The sequence below is a fragment of the Macaca fascicularis genome, chromosome 13 (genome assembly GCF_037993035.2).
Source record: "Macaca fascicularis isolate 582-1 chromosome 13, T2T-MFA8v1.1".
NCBI classification, from domain to species: Eukaryota; Metazoa; Chordata; class Mammalia; order Primates; family Cercopithecidae; genus Macaca; species Macaca fascicularis.
This window is the reverse complement of record NC_088387.1, coordinates 76072585-76092766: the sequence shown is the minus strand read 5'-3', so window position 1 is coordinate 76092766 and position 20182 is coordinate 76072585. Positions and strand designations below refer to the sequence as shown.

General features: G+C 44.7%; 1 protein-coding gene across 2 annotated transcripts in view; it reads left to right on the top strand.

Annotated features, from left to right (window-relative positions):
- Positions 1–20182, top strand: part of PRKCE (protein kinase C epsilon) — a 540751-nt gene that overhangs the window by 312883 nt on the left and 207686 nt on the right. For both annotated transcript variants that reach the window (XM_005575968.4, XM_005575969.5), the window contains exons 3-5: positions 12947–13106; positions 15813–15847; positions 17175–17260. In XM_005575968.4, the coding sequence (XP_005576025.1) occupies positions 12947–13106; positions 15813–15847; positions 17175–17260 (281 nt within the window). The remainder of the gene's footprint in view (positions 1–12946; positions 13107–15812; positions 15848–17174; positions 17261–20182) is intronic.

Genomic DNA, 20182 nt, shown 5'->3' with positions numbered 1-20182 from the left:
CAGGTGTATGCCACCACACCTGGCTAATTTTTGTATTTTTATTAGAGACAGGGTTTTGCCATGTTGGCCAGGCTGGTCTAGAACTCCTGACCTCAGGTGATCCTCCCACCTCGGCCTCCGGAAGTACTGAGATTACAGGCATGAACTACCGCACTCAGCCACCTTAACCTCTTTTTATCCTCTTTCTCCATTTCCTTTGCCTTACCATTCTTTCATTGCCTTTTATCTCCATTTTATTTTCAGACTCCTTGAAATTCTTCTTCCTTCCCAGGTCATCTAATCAGAATACCCACCTGGTCAGCGTTCTGGGAGTCCTGCCGGGACTCCAGATCTCTTGGGAAAGACCATTCTTTTTCTTTTTAATTCTGACTTTAAAATTAGCAAGTGCTCAAAACTGCCTTAGTAAAGAAGGAGCTTGAGAAACTAAAAAGTTGGCTCACTGTGGTAGTCTGGGAAATTGTGCAGGCACGTTCCTTTGAGAAGCTCTGTGGAGCCCAAGGTGAGGTAGCTGGGAGCCTTGTGACGTCGAAGGGTGTGATCTTGAGGTCACTTTGCTTTACTCTCATGGAATGTGGCCTGCCACTGACTGGGTGATGTGGAATGGCTGCTACCAACAGCACTGGAAGGGTGTGGGTTTTTCAATAAATAACCCCATAGCCCTTAGGGCTGCAGTGCCTATGGCGTTAAAAGACTTGTTATTTGTTTGAGGGAGGAATGTCCCACTCCACTTGGCAAATTCACACCCTTTCCATGTTCACCAACCAGCACCTGGGGATGGGCAGAGATCCTACTAAGACTTTTAGACTTGTCCACTGGTCTGTTTTAATACAGCATTTTAGAAGCATGAACAGTGACCAGAACCTGGCCTCATGGAACGTGAGCTCCATTGTGCTCAGGTGCCCGATAATGCAGCAATTGCTCAGTTTCCTGTGATTCATCTCAGATCATCACTGGCACCAACAGGGATTCTGGTCCCACCCTTGGCTGGTGCCCCACTTGGCAGATTTCCCAGGCTGGGAGCACTCTTTGAGCTTTCAGCAGGTCTGCCTGGGGGGATTTTGCTCTGTGGTTTCCTCCTGGAAGTAGTAATTTTTCCTGGGTACCAGAGGCACGCAGTAAAGTTCCACCATAACTCTAATATATAACTGTAAATGGATGTAGGAGGGAATGAATGAATGGGCGAATGAATGAATGAATGAATATAGACTAGAGGCTAGCAGGCTTCCTGCTTAAGTGAAATCACTGCTCCTCAGTGCTTCTTCGTGTTCAACACAGTGTGCTTGGCATCAGAAACCATGGGGCAGTGAGATTGGAGTTTGGCATCTTCTTTTCTCCCGCTGTCAATCACCATGTTTTGCCTCAGTTTACCCTAGTGCTGCTGTGCCTACCATATCAAGGTCTGAGGTTTTCACTTTTTTTTTTTTCCTATATAGTGAACACTAGCTGCAGTTTTGTTTTCATACCTGGACAGAGCATAAGTCCTGCCATGAACACAGCAAAGATCCTTCAGAAAGTCAAGAGGAAGAAGAAACAACGGTTCATGTTAAACTTGAGACGTTAATCTTGAAATGCCACCGGTTCTCTTCTGATTAGATTACATGCAGAATAAAACATGCAGGCAATCCCAAACCTCTCCTTTCAGATGTTTCTGATTCTCATTGTGTGCCTCTCTGGGAAGATACAGATAGCATCGAATAATCTCTCTGAGGGAATTAGTTGCTGTTTCCTCTTTCCTGTTTTGAACAAATTTTCTTTAATGCATTGTGGGAGTACACATGTAGAACATATTCTTTGACATTGCATAAATATTTACACAATATTTAAAACTCACTGTCATGAAGTATTTATTTCACTTGCAAACATTATCATCTATTTTTCTATGGAAAATTACAAAATAAAAGGCGCGGCTGCTTTGATTTTTAGTACCTGGTTTTGTTTGGTTTGTTTTCTTTCCATTGACCTTGCATATTTACCAGTAAATTTATAAAGTCAAAACAGAGCATTATTGAAACAGAAAATTCAGTAGGCTGCCCAGAGATTGAGAGGGGAAGGTTGCAGACTAGCTTCTGTGAGGAGCACCTCCCAGTCATGACCACTGTAATCTGGACTATCATGGCAATTCCTTGCTTTGTTAGCAGAGACCTGCCTATTAAGGACCAGATCCAGAATTTCTGAGAACAAAAATTGAGAGAGTAGCCATGGGTTATCGCTTTGTGCCTAGAACATTGCCTGGAATCCAGTGTCCACATGATAAACATTTTTAGGATGAATAGCTTATTATATACCCTTTCAGAAATTTTCCATCCGCAGTCTTGCTTATATGTGTTTGAGTATATTCTTTTTTTTTCTCATTTTATACAAATAAATACACACTATCAACGTGTTTCTTAGTTTTCTTTTTCTGCTTACTTTCTTGGTGGGCTTGGCATAGCTACTTTGTTAAACCGCTGCATTAAGTTCCATTATGTGGGTGTGCCATGACTTAATCAGTCCCCCTCAGCTTTCTTTTCTAAGTCTCTAGGTGAAAGCAAGGGCAGATGTGTGGGGAGGTGGGTGATCAGCAGCTGACAGGAACCTTCTACACACACAGTTGGTGCAAGTGGGACTAGGCTATTTCGCCATCCTTGGAAGATGTGGATGGCTGGGCCAGGGTGGGAAATCCCAAACTGACCTTTACTGTTGGCTGCATGGCCTTTCACAAGACAGTTATTTAACCTCTTTGAGCCAAAAGTAATGCCTGTGACATTAGAGGAAATATGTAAGATGCTTACATATTGCATGAATATTTAATATTGGTACTTCATAGATGCTTAACATCACCGCGGGTGCCTGTGATGCTCTCATGCATGTGTGTATGAGATACCATCTCACACATGTGTGTGATGCTCTGTCACACGTGTGAGCTACTACCTTGCACGCATGTGGGACACTATCTCGTGTGTGTCAGATAGTAGTACCTCATACACTTAAGGTGCTTAGAATCATGCTCAGCATCTGGCAGGGGCCGCATAAATGCTAGCTGGCATCTTTCGGCTTCTGAATATCCAGGGTTTGACAGTTATTTAGACCAAAATACCAGGACAGTTGAATTGCTTTCTTTGTGTTGTAAAATTATCTTGAAGACTGGAATCACTCCACCTGGATTCCAAGAAAAGCCTCCCGATGAGCTGCCCCGCACCCCAACCCCAGGCTTTTCCTCAATCTCGTCCCGTTTCTGATTTTGTTCTAGAGCTAAGTCAGTGTTCCTCGCCCAGCCCAGTCTTCCTGACAGTTTTCCCAGTCTGGAGATGGAGTGAGCTGTCCTAAAGCCTTATGGGATGGGGTGTGGGAGAGATAAGGCAGACACTCCCTCTTACAGTGGCAGGTATGTAACATCTGGGGGTAGCTGAACCCCAGCAGGGTGGGGGCCACAAGGGAGCATCAGAACAGGTTCTGCAGGGTCAGGGCTGAGGCTGTCGTTCTTCCTCAGTGAGGCATTGTTGGCTCCAGGGAGACAGAGATACAAGGTTTCTGGAAGTCAGTATTGGATAACTAAAGCCATGGCGTTGGTGGATACAGCCTGTTTTTGGAAAGATAAAAGAGAAAGAACCTGAACCATGGCTGTATACGTCTGATCTCCTCAGGGCCAGGAGTGTGCTGGTGGTAAATGCTTAACAACAACCTCCCCAAGGAAGTCCTGATTTGTAGCGTTTGTTGATTTTCCTGTAAAGGCCCCCACGGTGGCCATTTCAGGCTACTATGTGTAGTCCCCAGATGTGGAGTGGTGTGTACTACAGGATCCAGAGCCGGCTCCAAACCCCACTGCCATGGTCATAGGAGGAGAAAACCCTCCCTTCAGCATGTGCTAGATGCCAGGCGAAATTCAACAGTCACCATCTGAACCAATCACATTTTTGGCAGTATTTTTTCTCTGTCACTTCTGGTCCTTACACTATCGATTTTGGGGGCCATCCTGGAGTGTCCCCTGGGGTGAAGGAGGTCCTGGAAGCCTACCTACCACCCCACAGTAGACCAGCAGAGGGAGAGAAGGGCACACAGGAGCCACCCTCCCACCACCTTTGTGAAGCCTGGAGTGCTTAGGAAGGAGAACTTCACGTGGGCCTTTATCAACCATTATAGTCAAGGTCAGGACTGTGGTGCAAGCAGAATTTAGGGCTGCCCCAAGTCTCAGAAATCAAGATAAATAATATTGTAATGTAGTAGTTTAGAAAATCAGATTAATGAAGGAAATAACAAAATTTGAAATAAAGATACAGTCAGGATGACTCACTTTTTTCTTTTTTTCCTTTTGCCTCGGGATCCAACATGGGTCTGTGCTGCTCCACTCAACTTGAGGTTTGGGTTGAGCCATGGAATTGCCCCTCTCCTGATAGATAACATAGGAAAACAGTGGCTCAAAGAGATTAAATGACTTGCTCAAGGATATTAGGCAGGTTTTGGGAAAGAACAAAATTTGTCCAGTCTGCTAACACCTCATTCAACCATACTGGCAGAAAGGGGAGGTCAAAAGGGAGAGCTCAGAGAAAAGAAAGAAGATCCCACAACGCACCTGCCTAGGGAAAGATCCCTGTGTGCCCTGAACACAAAGGGTAGGGGACTGTCCTGCAGTGAGGAATGACAGTGGTGCCCCAAGATCATGCATGTCGGCAAGTCTGGCCCAGGCAAGGTTGACCCTTGTTCTTGGCAGTTCTTGCTCCATGCACTCTAGAAGGGATTGCTGGCATCCAGGCATACGTCGGTGTGTGTTAGAAATTCACTGTTAGAGATTCACAACTGCAGAGATATGGAATCAATCTGAGTGCTCACTAGCCAATGAGTGGATAAAGAAAATGATACACACACACACACACACACACACACATACATAACATACATACCATGGAATACTACTCAGCCATAATCAAGAATGAAATCATGTCTTATGTAGCAACTTGGATGGACTTGGGGGACATTATTCTAAGTGAAGTAACTCAGGAATTGAAAACCAAAGACTGCATGTTCTCACTTAAAAGTAGGAGCTGAGCTAAGGGTATGCAAAGGTGTACAAGTGGTATAATGGACATTGGAGACTCAGAAGGGGAAGGATGGGAGGGAGGTGCTGATGAGAAACTACCTATTGGGTTCAATGTACACTACTCAGGTGACAGGTGCACTAAAATCTTAGACTTCACCACCATATCATTCATCTGCATAACCAAAAACCATTTGTACCCCAAAGCTATTGAAATAAAAAAAAAGTTTTGTTTTTTTTTAAAGAAATTCTCTGCTGACTATTCCTAAACTGAAAGGCATCCTAAGAACACTGAGGTTGTGGGTGCCCATGACCCCACATGAAGAGGGTGTTCAGTTTTTCCAGCTTGTTTTTTGTGTGGGAGGAGATGTGGTGGGTAAGAGAAAAGACAGTGGAACAGTGAAAACTTCAGTGACCAGACTGGCCAGAAAATGTGGTCTAGGGTTTGGCACCAGGGGCTGTCTCTCCCTGAGTCCCTGAGTGTTCCTCTGGTGCAGACTGAGAAGTCTCACCCCCAAGGAAAAGGGGCCAGGTGAAGTTAGACAAACAGAAGAACTGCACAGTAAAGACCCCTTTTTGCTGTTCTTGCCACCTGCCTACAGCCTGTGAGAGATTATCCTGTGCACTGGGGCCGTAAAATGTTCATTGATATAAAAACTTCTGGAGTTTGAAATTCATAGCCTAATTGAATCAAGGAGAAACCATCCCTGGAATGTTGTTGGAGGTTGGGGTTACTGTGGGTCTTGAAGCTGCTTCAGAGGACGTCCCTGCTTAGCCTTATGCCTTTGTGAATTCTTGTTACATCTGCACAGCCAAGTTCTGCATTTCCACAGAAAGCTTCCCAAAAGTTATCCAGCTTTGTCTTGGCCTTTCCTTGACTCAAGTTCACCCCTTCTGCAGTGAGGCAGATGCAGGCATAAAACAAGGGACCTCCAAAGAACCAAATGGGTCCTCTGGGAGGTCAGCCAACCTTGGTGTTGCCTCAGAGGTCACGGCAAATGAACTGTCACTGTGTTTGAGCATGCCAGCATCTTTTGGAGCAGTTCAGAGGTGAAGGGGGATGGGTCCAGTAACTCTGGTGTGCAGCGGGCCCGGCGTTTACTCAGTCCAGAAGCACAGGCAGCTGGGAAGCTGGTGGTTTCCGTCTTCTTTCCCCTTCTCCACGGCAAGCTGCAGTTCCCTCACCTCCTGTTTGTGCCAAGCAGCCCCCCACTCCTGCAGCATGATGGAACACCTCATTACCTAACGCTTTTTAGGCAAGTGAAAGCTTTAAAAAGTCATTAAAGAGCATTAGAGAACACTTTTTCAAATGTCAACCTATCTAATCCCATCATCCTAGTGGAGCACCGTTCTTATCTTCAGCCTGCAAATTTGCTTGACATAGAGGTGTATTATTGTTCATTCTTTTTTCACAATATTACATCACATTTCTCCAGGTTTCTGTGGTCTTTCCTCACCCTTTTAAAGTTGCTGTCAATGTAATGTAATTTATCAGACCATTTGCCTAATAGTAGACAGTCAAGTCATTTCTGTTTGTTGGCTAATATAGATATGCAAAGGGAAACATCTATAAGGATATGGTTTTTAGTTTGTTTAATTATTGACTTAGAGTTAATTCCTAAGGAGTTGCCAAATCAAAGGATGTGAATCTCTTTGAGGCGTTTCCTGTGTGGTCTCTGTGTCTTGTGATACTGCTTTCTGAAAACATTTTGCCAACTGGCATTGCCTCTAGCAGTGAATGAATAAGTCAGTTTCATAGTAGACTTGCCAATAATGGAAAATAATTTTAAAACAAATTGGTTACTTTTTTAGGTATTAAATGGTATGTCAGTGGTATGCCAAAACTGTTCTGCTTTGCATTTTAAAATTTCTGATTATAGTAAATATCTTATGAAAATTTTACGTTTGTGTCATTTAAGCCGTTATCTACGGGGATCTTGATGTATATATTTCAATTTGTTGATCCATAGGCCTTTGTGGTGGTCTTGTATCATCAAAAGGATACATTTATGTATCTAGAACAGTAAAGGAAACTGTTCTAGACTAAGATTAAGAAGATATGGCAACCAAATGCAAGGCATGAGCTTTAGGTAACTCCTGGATGAAAATTAGAAACTACAAAGGACACTTGGGAAACAATTGGGAAAATTCAAATACGACCTATATATTAGATAATGCCATATCAATGTTAAATTTCTTGACTCTGTTATTGTGATTATGTAGCTGAATGTCTTTGTTCTTAGGAGATAAAGACTGAAGTATTTAAGAGTGAAGAACTACATCTATAACCTTCAAATAGTTCAGCAAAACTATATATGTATGTATCATACATATTATATATACTATATTATGGATCAATATATAATATAAAGTATACATACTATATGTACATACACATATACATACATTTGTGGATCTATTATTTTATACATCAGACACATACATATTACCTCTACTATGAGAGTTGCATTTTATTTATTTTTTTGTGATAACATTTAACCTAAGATCTATCCTTTTAGCAAATTAAGTATACAATACAGTATGTTAACTATAGGCACAAAGCTGCACAATCTCTAGGACTTACTCATCTTGCATAACTGGAACTTGGTGCTCTTTGCTAAAATCTCCCCGATTCCTCCTTTCTCCCAGCCCCTGGCAACCACCATTCTGCTCTCTGCTTCTATGAGTTCAACCACGTTCGATTCCTCATATAAGTGGTATCATGTAGTATTTGTCCTACCATTGACTTATTTCACTTAGCCAATATCCTCCCATGCATGTTGCCCCAAATGGCAGGATTTCCTTCTTTTCTGTGGCTGAGTAACATTCGATTGCATGAATACACCATATTTTCTTTTTTTTTTCTTTTTTTAGAAATTGTAACAAAGCATTTTATTTACATCAAGGAAGAAAGCTATGCTAAGGACATAGAACTCTGCTTCAGCTTTCCTTTAGCCTTACACTTCATAAAAGTATCAGGTGGCTCTCTTTGGCTTTTACTTAGTCATCTGTGTAACTAGGGTTGAAGACAGTAGAACACTGCGCCTTAGTGTAAGTCATTCATTTGAGAAGACAATCTCTTTTGAATTATGGTTTCTCATTGTTTGTTGTATCTTTTTAAAAATAGCAATAGAGATTCTTTTTAGAAAATACAAAGAAGCACAAGGAGAAAAGTAAAAATCACCTGTAATTCCACCAGTGTCAATGAATGACCAATGTTAATGTTTTCTAAATATTTGGAACATACCTTTCTGCCTTGTGTTTTCTTTTGTGTGTACGTGATGAATACACCGTATATTTTTTTTAACCATTCATCCATAGATGGGCATTTAGGTTGCTTCCATGTCTTGGCTATTGTGAATGATGCTGCAGTGAATGTGGGAGTGCAGATGCATGAGGACTCTTCAAGGTCCTTATTTTCATTCCTTTGGATTTGTAGAAGTGAAATTGCTGCATCAAATGGTAGTTCTGTTTTTCGCTTCTTAAGGAACCTCCATACTGTTTCCCATAGTGGCTGTACAATTTTACATTCCCATCAGCAGTGAACAAGCATTCGCTTTTCTCCACAGCCTTGCTAACACTTATCATATATATATATATATATATATATATATATATATATATATATATATATGTTTATTTATATATAAAATAGCCATCTTAATAGGTGTGAAGTGACATCTCATTGTAGCTTCAATTTGCATTTCCCTGATGATTAGTGATGTAGAACATCTTTTTAAATACCTGTATACCTGTTGGCCATTTGTATGTCTTCTTTAGAGAAAAATCTACTCAGTTCTTTTGCCCGTTTTTAAATTGGATTGTTTGTTTTTGCCATTGAGTTGTGGGAGTTTCTTAGGTATTTTGGATATCATATATTTCTCAAATATATGGTTTGCAAATGATTTTTTTCCATTCTGCAAGTTGCCTTTTTATTCTGTCAATTGTTTCCTTTGCTGTGCAGAAGCATTTTAGTTTGATGTAGTCCAACTTGCTTATTTTTGCTTTTGTTGCCTTTTTGGTGTCATATCTAAGAAATCATTGCCAAGACCAATGTCAAGAAAGTTTTCCCTATGTTTTCTTCTAGGAGCTTTATGGTTTCAGGGCTTACATTTAAGTATTCAATCCACATTTAGGTGATTTTTGTGTATGGTAAAAGATAAGGATCCAGTTTTATTCTTTTGCATGTGGATGTTCAGTTTTCCCAACATCATTTATTGAAGAGAATATCCTTTTTCCATTGTATATTCTTGGCACTCTTGTTGAAGATCAACAAGAGTTGTTGATCTTGTTGACTCTTCTTGGCTTGGAAGAATTAGGGTTTGTTAAAATGTCCATACAGGAATTAATGTTTTTTTGAAAGTGACCGCAAATTTAATATGCGTCCCATCAAATTCTCAAAGGTGTTTTCAATAAAAACAGAAAAAAAAAATCCTAAAAGTTGTATGGAACCATGAAAGACTGAACAGTCAAAGCAATTCTGAGTGAAAAGAACAAAGATGGAGGCATCACATTTCCTGATTTCAAAATATATCACAAAACGTCAGCAATTAAAACAGTGTGGTACTGGCATAAAAACAGACATATAGACCAGTGGGACAAAGGAATTAAGTTCATACATATATGGGAGCTACATTTTGGAAAAGACCTTTCGTAGCGGATGGAAATGCTGAAGGGATCCCTTTCTGGTGGTGGACTCCAGGCCCCAGTAGGGAGGTTCCTGGGGACTGAGGGACCTAGTAGCTCCCCTTTTCACATCCTATAGGCTACTTTCTTCTCCACCTGTGGGTGACAGAACTGAGGATACTCTGGCCTGACCCGTGGCTTTCCTGCCCAGAGGAATGTGGAATTGGGGTGTTTTCACTAGCCACAGGCTCCAACCCCTTTCTCATATCACCTGCTTTGTAGCTTTGCACACAAGCCTCACTTGAAGCATGAAGTTTACCCATGTTCTTTCCCTCCTGTGACCTTCTGTTTTTCCATATCTGACATCAAATCTGACTTAAAAGGCAGTGCAGATGCTCCTTTGGGGCAACGGTAATAGAAACCCTGGAGGAAGTTGGACTTAGAACTCTGACTTACAGGAGTTATCCTCGGCTGTCTGCCTAGCCTGTGCCTGAGGCTCCCCCTGCACACCCCCAGCAACTTTAAACAGCTTCCCCCCAGGTATCAGGGCACCCCGCTGAGAGAGCTTTAAAATGAATGGAGTAAAATTAATTGGTTGCTATATTGCCCTATTGAATTGATGTCAACACAGTTTAGAACGTTTGGTTTCATTGCTAGTCATTTCTATAAAAAGTTGAGAAATAAGGCTCTTAGGGAGGACTGTAACCACCATCATAAGTGTTCCTTTGAGAAAATTAGATTGGTTCCATCATCATTTTAACTGAAAATAGTTTCCCAGGATGAAAACAACTAGTCAATTTGAGAGATTTGTAAATCAAATTGCATCTTAAATGCATTAGGGGATGGGCTTACTGTTCAAATGTATTCCATGGCGAATCCTGTGAAAGGAGTTCAGGATGCTCTTTTACAAAAAGAACCTGCATCCTGTGTCCTACGATGCCCAGGGTTGATGTTTCTGGATTGAGTTTTTGTAGGTAAGTTTAAAGCAAGTAAGGGCTACTGAATAGATTTGGGTTTTGGTGATCACATTTTTGTTCTTGCTTATAAAAATAGTAGAACATTCTCAACACTGTGAAAGTATGAAGTGGAACAAAAACTTGCCTATGATGGCAGCACCAAATAGCGATTGCCATACTTCTGCAGGTGTGTGTGTTGCTGTCTCTATACTAGAACAGACCTGGGTCCTCCTGTGAGAATTTAGTCAGCAGGTCAAGACCCCTAGGTTGGAGCAGGGTAGGAGGTGGTGAGCTTTCTTTACCCAGAAGGTCAGTGATGTCAGAGACTTTTTGAAACAATAAGCACCACTTGAAACCCAGGTAGGCTAGGGGTCAAGAAGCAGGGGGTCCACAAGCAGACCTCCACCTGGGTCATCTGAGCCTGTGTTGAAGATGCAGTCTGGGAACACCGAGGGCAGATTTCCAATAAACAGCTTCCAGTTTGCTCAGAGGCTGCTGCTTCCTTGAAAGCACACACTGCACATTTGGTCCCGTTCTCACTTTTTACCTTCAATTTTACCTTCCCTCTACCCTACCCTCCAATAACAAGATGCCCTTGGATTAATCCGTTGTTCGGGTCACACATATGACCTTCACTTCAGGGAACCTTACATTCAGAGAGGTCCAGGAAGGAGCAATGCTTCTTCCCCTGAAGACTGGCCCTGTTATGGTGAGATGTCAAGCACTCACTGATGCCTGGAGATATTTTGGGGGCACAGAGCCTTCCAGTGCATTTTAAGCTGACCTGTGCAGGGGACCTTCTAGGAGACCTTCTAGAAGGTGTCAGGAACCTAGGAAGAATCCCAGAGCCTGTCCACTGTGTTCTTGGGGAAGCCACAGGCAGCTGGACTCTTTGGTGATGAGAGCCACTCAGATGAGAGCTTGGGGACTTTCTGTAAGGAGTGCAGGCCATCCTTCAGAGCATCATGTGGGTGGAGGAACATTGGCCTCTTTCTCACTCTCTGGGTTAGAATCTGGGCTTCCCCACTGAGTAGCTGTGTTAACAGGAGTAGGTTACTTAAACTCTCTATTTCTCGCTTTGCATACCTGTATAGTGGGGCTAATAGCAGTACCTTTCAAGTGGAGTTGTTTTGAAAGTTCAGTGAGATGTGTTATATCACCAAGATATAACACACTTAGCATAGCACTTGCCACAGCATAAACCCACGATAAACATTTATCATGGTTATCCTTGTCTTAATCAGCTCAGGCTGCAATAACAAAACACCAAAGACTGGGTGTCTTAACCAACAGGCATTGACTTCTCACAGTTTTGGAGGCTGGATGTCCAAGATCAGAGAGCCAGTATGGGTGGGCTCTGGTGAGGGCCTTCTTCCTTGCTCACATGGCAGAGAGCTCACTCACTCCGGTCTCTTCCTCCTCTTATAAGGACACTAACCCCATCATGGAGGCCCTACCCTCATGACCTCATCTAAACCTAATTACCTCCCAAAGGCCCCATCTCCAAATAGTATCACTTTGGGGGTTAAGATTTCAATATATTAATTTTGAGGGGGCAAAAATATGTAAAGATAACAATTATCTTTATTATTTTTGTGATCATCTGTGAGTCCCCTTGCAAGGCATTCTCAGTTGGCCGGGCAGTCTCAGAAGTAGAGGGAAGGAAGGTATAGGGAAGACCTTTTCGACCCCAGTGGGATCTTACAGTCCATGGTGATGGTCTTGAGCCTTTGGGAAACTGCTTTCACTGTGTCATATTTCCCTCTCCTTTTGACCTCTGGGAAAATACTCTCGGTTGGCTTAGTCTAGGTCAGAGAAAGAAGGAAGAAGTCAAATTTATTAGGCAGCTACTTCTTGAGCTAGGTAGCTCAGGGTGTGGAGATTCATCTCATTGCATCCTCTCAGCCACCCGTGTGGCCGGCACTGCCATCGCCATTTACAGAGGGAGATGCGCTGAGATGCCTCGGGGAGGAAACACCACCTATCCAAGGTCACACTGCTCAGGAATTGCACTAAGATGCGAACCTTGAGCCTTTTGACCCCCAAGCCCTTGAAACCAGCTGCAGCCTGTGTAGGGAGGAAAGGGGCAGCCAGCCTGGAGCAGAATTTGGATTGGATGGATCCAATGTAGCAGGAACAGGCACACTCTGGGCCTTTCCACCCTGCGTGTGCTTGCTCACTCCAGCTGCTCAGTGAGACTCCTCAGACCCCCGAGTCCCTCCGCACACAAAGGCTACCTCCCACTCACCCCAGCTCCACTCTTTCAGGGATGGAGTAACTCTCTGGAGGGAGCTCATTTGGAAGGTACACTAACCCAGACTCTGTTTTCTTCCCTGCTCTTGTCCTTCCCCAGCCCCTAAAGACAATGAAGAGCGCGTGTTCAGGGAACGCATGCGGCCGAGGAAGCGGCAGGGGGCCGTCAGGCGCAGGGTCCATCAGGTCAACGGCCACAAGTTCATGGCCACCTATCTTCGGCAGCCCACCTACTGCTCCCACTGCAGAGACTTCATCTGGTAAGCCTCTCTCGGGAACCTTTAGTTACAACATATCTGTGGCAAGAAGTCGGGGATGGGGTAGGGGAGACTATGCACCTCGTTTAAAGAATGCTGGCATGCCTCGTTTCTTCCTTATGTGAATGCAGGGGACTATTCTGGAGGGCTAAGTGTGTGTTTAGTACATGGGGGGAAATACATGGAAAGAAGTGATGGTTTCTGGCAACTTTATACCTAGAGTTTTATCTTATCAAAGGAGTTAAGATTTTATAACCAACAAGGATATTGTGACTGTGTGTGTGTGTGTGTGTGTGTGTGTGTGTGTGTGTGTGTATGTGTGTCTTGTTTTGAGACAGAGTCTCACTCTGTTGCCCAGGCTGGAGTGCAGTGACATGATCTCCACTCACTGCAACCTCTGTCTCCCAGGTTCAAGCGATTCTCATGCCTCAGCTTCCCACATAGCTGGGATTACAGGAGCACACCACCATGCCTGGCTAATTTTTGTATTTTTAGTAGAGATGGGTTTTCACCATGTTGGCCAGGCTGATCTAGAACTCCTGGCCTCAAGTGATCCACCCACCTCTGCCTCCCAAAGTGCTGGGTTTATAGATGTGAGTCATTGTACACAGCTGATTATGTGTTTTTAAAAAGGATCCTTACCTTTTAGAGACATACGTCAGGAATCCAAGGTGAAGATTCCACTGAATAATAATCCACTGAATTATTTAGAAATGAAATTATCTGATGTCTAGGATGTGTTAGAAAATCGGGAAGGAGGCTGGGTGCAAACGCAGTGGCTCATGTCTATAATCCCAGCACTTTGAGAGGCCAAGGCAGGCAGACTGCTTGTGGTCAGGAGTTTGAGACCACTCTGGTCAACATGGTGAAACCCTGTGTCTACTAAAAATACAAAAATTAGCTGGGCATGGTGGCATGTGCCTGTAATCCCAGCTACTTGGGAGGCTGAAGCATAAGAATCGCTTTAACCCGGGAGGTGGAGGTTGCAGTAAACCGAGATCACTCCACTCCACTCCAGACTGGGTGACAGAGTGAGATTCTGTCTTAAAAAAAAATTAAAAATAGGCCGGGCGCGGTGGCTCAAGCCTGTAATCCCAGCACTTTGGGAGGCCGAGACGGGCGGATCATGAGGTCAGGAGATCGAGACCATCCTGGCTAATACGGTGAAACCCCGTCTCTACTAAAAAATACAAAAAACTAGCCGGGCAAGGTGGCAGGCGCCTGTAGTCCCAGCTACTCGGGAGGCTGAGGCAGGAGAATGGCGTGAACCCGGGAGGCGGAGCTTGCAGTGAGCTGAGATCCAGCCACTGCACTCCAGCCTGGGTGACAGAGCAAGACTCTGTCTCAAAAAAAAAAAAAAAAAAAAAAAAATTAAAAATAAATAAAAATAAATAAAAAAATCTGGAAGGAGGAGAGGGGCAGGGATAAAGATGATCCATGACCAGCTCCATTCCACTAACAATACCAAGGCTCAGAAATGAAAATAAGACTGGCCTGATGTCCTCCAGCTAGGAAGTGTCAGAAGTATGATTCTACCCCTAGCAGTGTGACTTTTAACGTTTGTACTTTTCCTGACACCGCAGCAGCCTTTCCGGCAAGCTGTCTGAGCTCTTTGAAGCTGAGGTAGAGGTTGCCTTCATGAACCCTTGGATCCAGCCAGGGAGGGCGAGTTAGGCAGTATGAACCCAGCCAGGGACATCTGCACTGGGCTCTGAGGACCCCTTGGATTCCAGGTATCCAGGAGTCACTTGTCTTATCCTTGCGATGTCACAAAGTCAATCATCCAGGTTGGCGTAGACATCTGAGATGATATAGCTCAGAGCAAGCCCAGCCCAACTGAGGCAGAATTAATGCCCCATTCCAGCCACAGATACTTCCAATTACCAGGGCAGACCCAGCTGTCTGACCTTTACTTGCTATATTTGGTCATGAACTGAGTGGCTGGTCTTACAGATTCAGGTCTCCTCTAAGCCCATGGGTGAAGGCCACTGAGCTCTAGGTTCCCTGGGGTGGAACCCGAATAACTTCTGGCTTCCACTGGGCTGGGAACTGCAGGGAGCTCCCTGACCAGCTGTAGTTAGTATATAAGGACAGGGGTAAGGCCAGGTTTGTGTGATTGTTCTGTGTCCATGCTGACTTTATGTCTTGCCCTGGGAATACCACTCTGGCCATGGAAGGAACCTCTAATGTTGGCCTTCACCTAGACAACCTCTTGAACCCCCAGTTCGGGGCACAGATTGGCTTAGAATCATTGGTGGTCTTTGGACTGCCCAGGGAAATCTACGAGCCAGCTGCAGCACTCTTCCACAGTTAGAGGGCCCACAGAGCATGTCCTGGTGCTGGGAGAAGAGGAATGTCCATTCTGTCCATGAGGAAAGGTATGCTTGACTGCTCAGTGCCTACCAGGAGCAAGCAGGGTCGTTTGTGGCTTTCTAGAACATTGCTGACTGCACAAGAATGGCTCTCTGTGTGCGAAATCAAGCTCTGACGCGACCAAACCTTGCACCGTCCACAAGCACTGGGGCTGCCTTCTGTGACCTTCTGGAAGGAGACATTTAAGGCACCTTGCAAGTGGGAGAGAAATTACAATATTCTGCATACTCCACGTACTTGGTGCAATGTGGGTGGTGGCCCGAATTGGGTGGTTTTTCTGTTTGTTTTTTGACCTGGTAAGATTTCACTTAAAAAAAAAATTATTCTTCTTTTCAGGGGTGTCATAGGAAAGCAGGGATACCAGTGTCAAGGTAAGAGGCATTTATGAACTAAATCTTCAGAGGCCCATGGTTAGATCCAGATCACTGGCACCCATAGGAGACAGGTGCTGGGTCTGATGACATTTGGAGGCTCTCCACAGCTTGCATGCTTATACTTCCTCTCCAAGAGGCAGGACCCTGCTTTCTTTGTTCCCACTTAGCCATTACTTCTGCATATATGGGAATATATATGGGAGGTATCTTGCAGGTGCCACCCGTCTCCAGGTGTCCTTGTGGTCTCAGCAGGTCCCCGATCCACCCAGCCTTTGTGTCCCAGCTGGAGCAGGTGGCACTTTCATCTTTCTGAAAGAGACATACTGCTTCAGTTGGAGGCTCTTTGAAAGTCCCACTTTGTCCTGAACTGGGTCTGTGTATTCTGCCAGCTCTCTCCCTCTCTCCCTCCCTAGAGAAGCTTCCTCGCCTGCTCGTTGTACTTGGTATCACTGAAAGGTCCTTGTCGAATCCCTTTTTTTGGGTCTCAGCTGTATGATCATTAGCCCTGAAAAATTTAAAGCTCACTTGAAGGTACTAAGATTATTCCTTTCCAGTTAACTGACTACAAATGCAAGGTTAAGCTATACAAAATTGGAGGGTAGAAATGTGGCATGGTCGTGTGGTGGTTTCGCTGAGGTTAGAGCAGAGAGGTTTTTCTATCTCCTCACCCAGCACTGCTGGGTCTCACCCATGGAGTAGTGTCTGGTGGAAGTTGCTGTTCTTTGGGGTAACATGTACACAAACAGTTACTTACCTCTTCAGCCACCTACTGCCCACATTGCCCTATGACACTAACAACACAGATATAGGCCACTTCTTGTGGACGTATTAAAGTCGATGGGAATTTTAAAGTTTGGTATATCAGGACACAGTCAGATAAAAAAGCCTCAGAACCTCTGCACCGCCTGCTGCAGTTCCCCCTGTCGCATCAGCCACCCTGCATGGTCCCGAGTGGGGCGCGAGGCCACTACAACACCTCTAACAGGCAATGCTCCATGGGAGGGCGGGAAGGAAGTTTTTCCCTGACCTTGGCATATTGAAGTGAAAAAATTGATCAGTACTCCCTGAACTGGAGAAAACTGCTGATGTCCTTTGAATATAAATGTTACCTTGCTCTCTGGAGCATTTAGGAAACTCTGATGGCTCTGATGGCACAGTGTTTAGAAATAGCTGCATGAAAGACTTTCAGGAGGGTGTTAAATTAAGACTCAGTGGCAGAAGGGGCCTGGCCCCCCTTGTCCCTCCACCAAGCCCTGAATAGATCCTGGGAGGGATACTCCCTTCCCCGAGTGTCGCTCAGTGTTCCTGTCTTTGCTATTTGCAGTTTGCACCTGTGTGGTCCACAAGCGGTGCCATGAGCTCATCATCACCAAGTGTGCTGGGTTAAAGAAGCAGGAGACCCCCGACCAGGTAAGTGTGACACAGAAATTCTGGGCTTCTTCACTGCCAGCCCCTCCCTTCACCGCCTCTTCTGTGGTTCCCAAGAAAACCTTCTCTGCCTTGAGACCCTGTCATTTCATTGTGTTGATAAAAAACAAAGGGAGCTGTCCGCAGTCTTCCGGCATGAGACACCATCCGCAGGATGAGCACAGGTCCAAGTTAGTTCTATCCCCTTGGATGTTATGCCAAGTACAGTGTGAGCCCAGCGCTCAAGCCCACAAGAAAAATATGAATTCTTTTATTTCATCATCTCATCAGAACTAAAGTGGCTAACCGATGTGTCACTAGCTCCTCACAGGTAATAAACAGTAATAGAAACACAAGCAGGAACCTTATGTTTAATGAGCTGATGGGGGAATGGTGTGGAATGAACAAGCCCAAGGAATACTTAGGAGGTGGCAATAACCACAGCAATAAAAATAGTCAGCATTCACTGGGCACTTACCATGCCCTGATTGAAGTACTTTAACATACATTATTTAACCGCATAGTAAGCTTAATGAGGTAGACGTTATTATCTTCATTTTACAACAGAATAGAAGCACAGAGAGTAAAATTAACCTGCCCCAAATCACACAGCTAAGAGCCACATTCAAACCCAGGCAGTTTGTTCTAAAGCCTGAGCCCTTGACCACTGCACTATGTGTTGTCTCTTCATCTTAGAAACTAGCATCCGATTGCCTAGTTTGGTAGAGGTAAGGAAGCAGAAAAATGCAACAGTGAAGCTAGGTTCTCCTAACTGAGCAATTAGGAGAATTATAGTCCCACTGATAGATTAAAAAACCTTTTTGAGGAAGATGACAGTTGTGAATGTGGATGTAGGTATTATCAGAACACTTGATTTCAAAAGCATGCTCTTAATTCTAGGGGAAATAAATTCTGTGTAGTCATAGGCTATTATAATTGGGGGTTAGAGAGAAAGGCCCTGGGTAGGTTTATAATCAGCTGGTCCACAATTTGACTTCCAACGGGACTGACTTACAGAGACCTTCTGCCTGCTCCTTAATAATTCAGTCAAATAGCATCCTGGCATTTCAGGCATTTCCCATCTTCTCTCTTCTTCTGCTTTCATACTGTCTCGGGAAAGCAGCAAAGGACAAGGCTTAGACTGAGCCTTCCATGTCCGTGAAGGGTAGTCTGAGCCCAGAGCACCAACGTTGTTTGCAGGGGCTCTCTTGTGGTTAAAACTGCAAGCCAGTGCCTGCGCCTCCTGACTCCTGGTCTAGGATCATGACCCCAGTACATCATTGTTGTTTTCACAGGGAAATGAAAGAGATGGCTTGCTTGTTGTCTGCCTTATTTCCTTCCTATGGACATTCCATTGAGCTTTTATTGGGTATGTCCTGTGTGACAGGCGCTATGCTGTGTCCCATGGAAGCAAAGAGGAGTACACTAATCGTTCCCTCAAGGATCTCAGTCTCATCACCTGCAGGTCTCTGACTCTGCAGGACTCTAAAGCTCATCTGCACTTTTTGGAGGGAAAGGTCCCATAGGAGTCTATGCCATGCACGTTAAAGCATTGAGATTTGAAATGTTCAGAACCCAGCTTGATCTGCGACCCAGTTCTTCTGACTGTCTTTCCTGGCATATTGAGCAGTGAGAAGAAGTCTCCAGTGAAGTGTGTTCCCAAACTTGGCATGTACCACCAGGGACAAATTGCCAGGGACTGAGAGAGGGAGGCTCTGGGTTTCTTAGCTTGGCAGAGTTGACTGCCAGTCCTGGCTCTCCCCGCCACCATCTTGTGCTTCCCGAGGCCAGTCTCCTTTAGTGTCAGCATATCTGGCCCCTCAGGGTCATGGGCGTGCCCTCTGCCGGGTTACTGAGCTGTTAGGGACAAAACTTTGAGTTCATTCTTTTGTGTAACCACCTTTAGTCTGATGCCTGTGCATACACACATCATACACGCCACAAACACATGTAGCCCTAAACACCATGCTTTCAATGCCCTCCTTCCTATTAAAAGGTGCTCTGGTGATGGGCTTCTTGGGTGTTCTGCACCATGAACACTCTGGTCCACCCCCGTCTCATGTCTGTGTGTCTTAGCATGTGGTGGACTCACACCCTGCCTGCACTTCCAGGTGTGGTAACCAAACAATGCTCTATCTCCACTGATAGGTGTCACCTTTTTCTTCTTGAATCTCACAATTCTTCCTGCCGTTTTCTTCCTCTCCATGTTGTCTCTGTGAATCTTACTCACCCCATTGTATCTGTGTCCTCCTCAGCAAGCACACGTGTGACATGTCCCCCTGCATGCGTGCCGTCTTTGTGTTGGCCTCTCGGTCGGTCTGATGCTGTGGCATGCTCTTGTGTGGGCTCCTTCATCCTCCTCCCTCTGTTCTCTGATACCTTAGAGTTTTAAGTGGTCCCAGCTGAGGGTCATGTAGCTCTTTCCACCCCCACACTGAATTTCTTGGCCACCTGGGACAACTTCCCCACTTTTTCACCTTAGTCTGTCATTCATACCCCTATGAGGTGATTCCTAAGAGACCAAGATTGTATTCTCAGTATAGGGCCACCATGCCTTCAGGGTTTGTGTAGGAATAGAGTGGGCACAGTAATCTCATACTTCCTTAGCAGTGAGAGAGACCATGGCAGAGGCAACAAGTCTACATTCACAGGCACACCTAAGCTACGCATCTAAGGATGGGTGAGTACAGTTGTTTTCAGTAGAGCTGACATTCTTGTTCCCAGGCAAGACCCTAAGTGGTAGACCATCCATGTCAGTAGGGATCAGTGAAATCTTGGCCCAATGGAAGGATCAGCCATTCCTTGGAACTGGGTGCTAGGGAACTTATCTTCACGCTTGTATTCAAGTCGAGCTCCCTTTCCAGCTCTCATGTCCCCCCTCATTAGTCCCCCATGGGGGCCTTTCCTTCATGAGTCAGCTAGGGA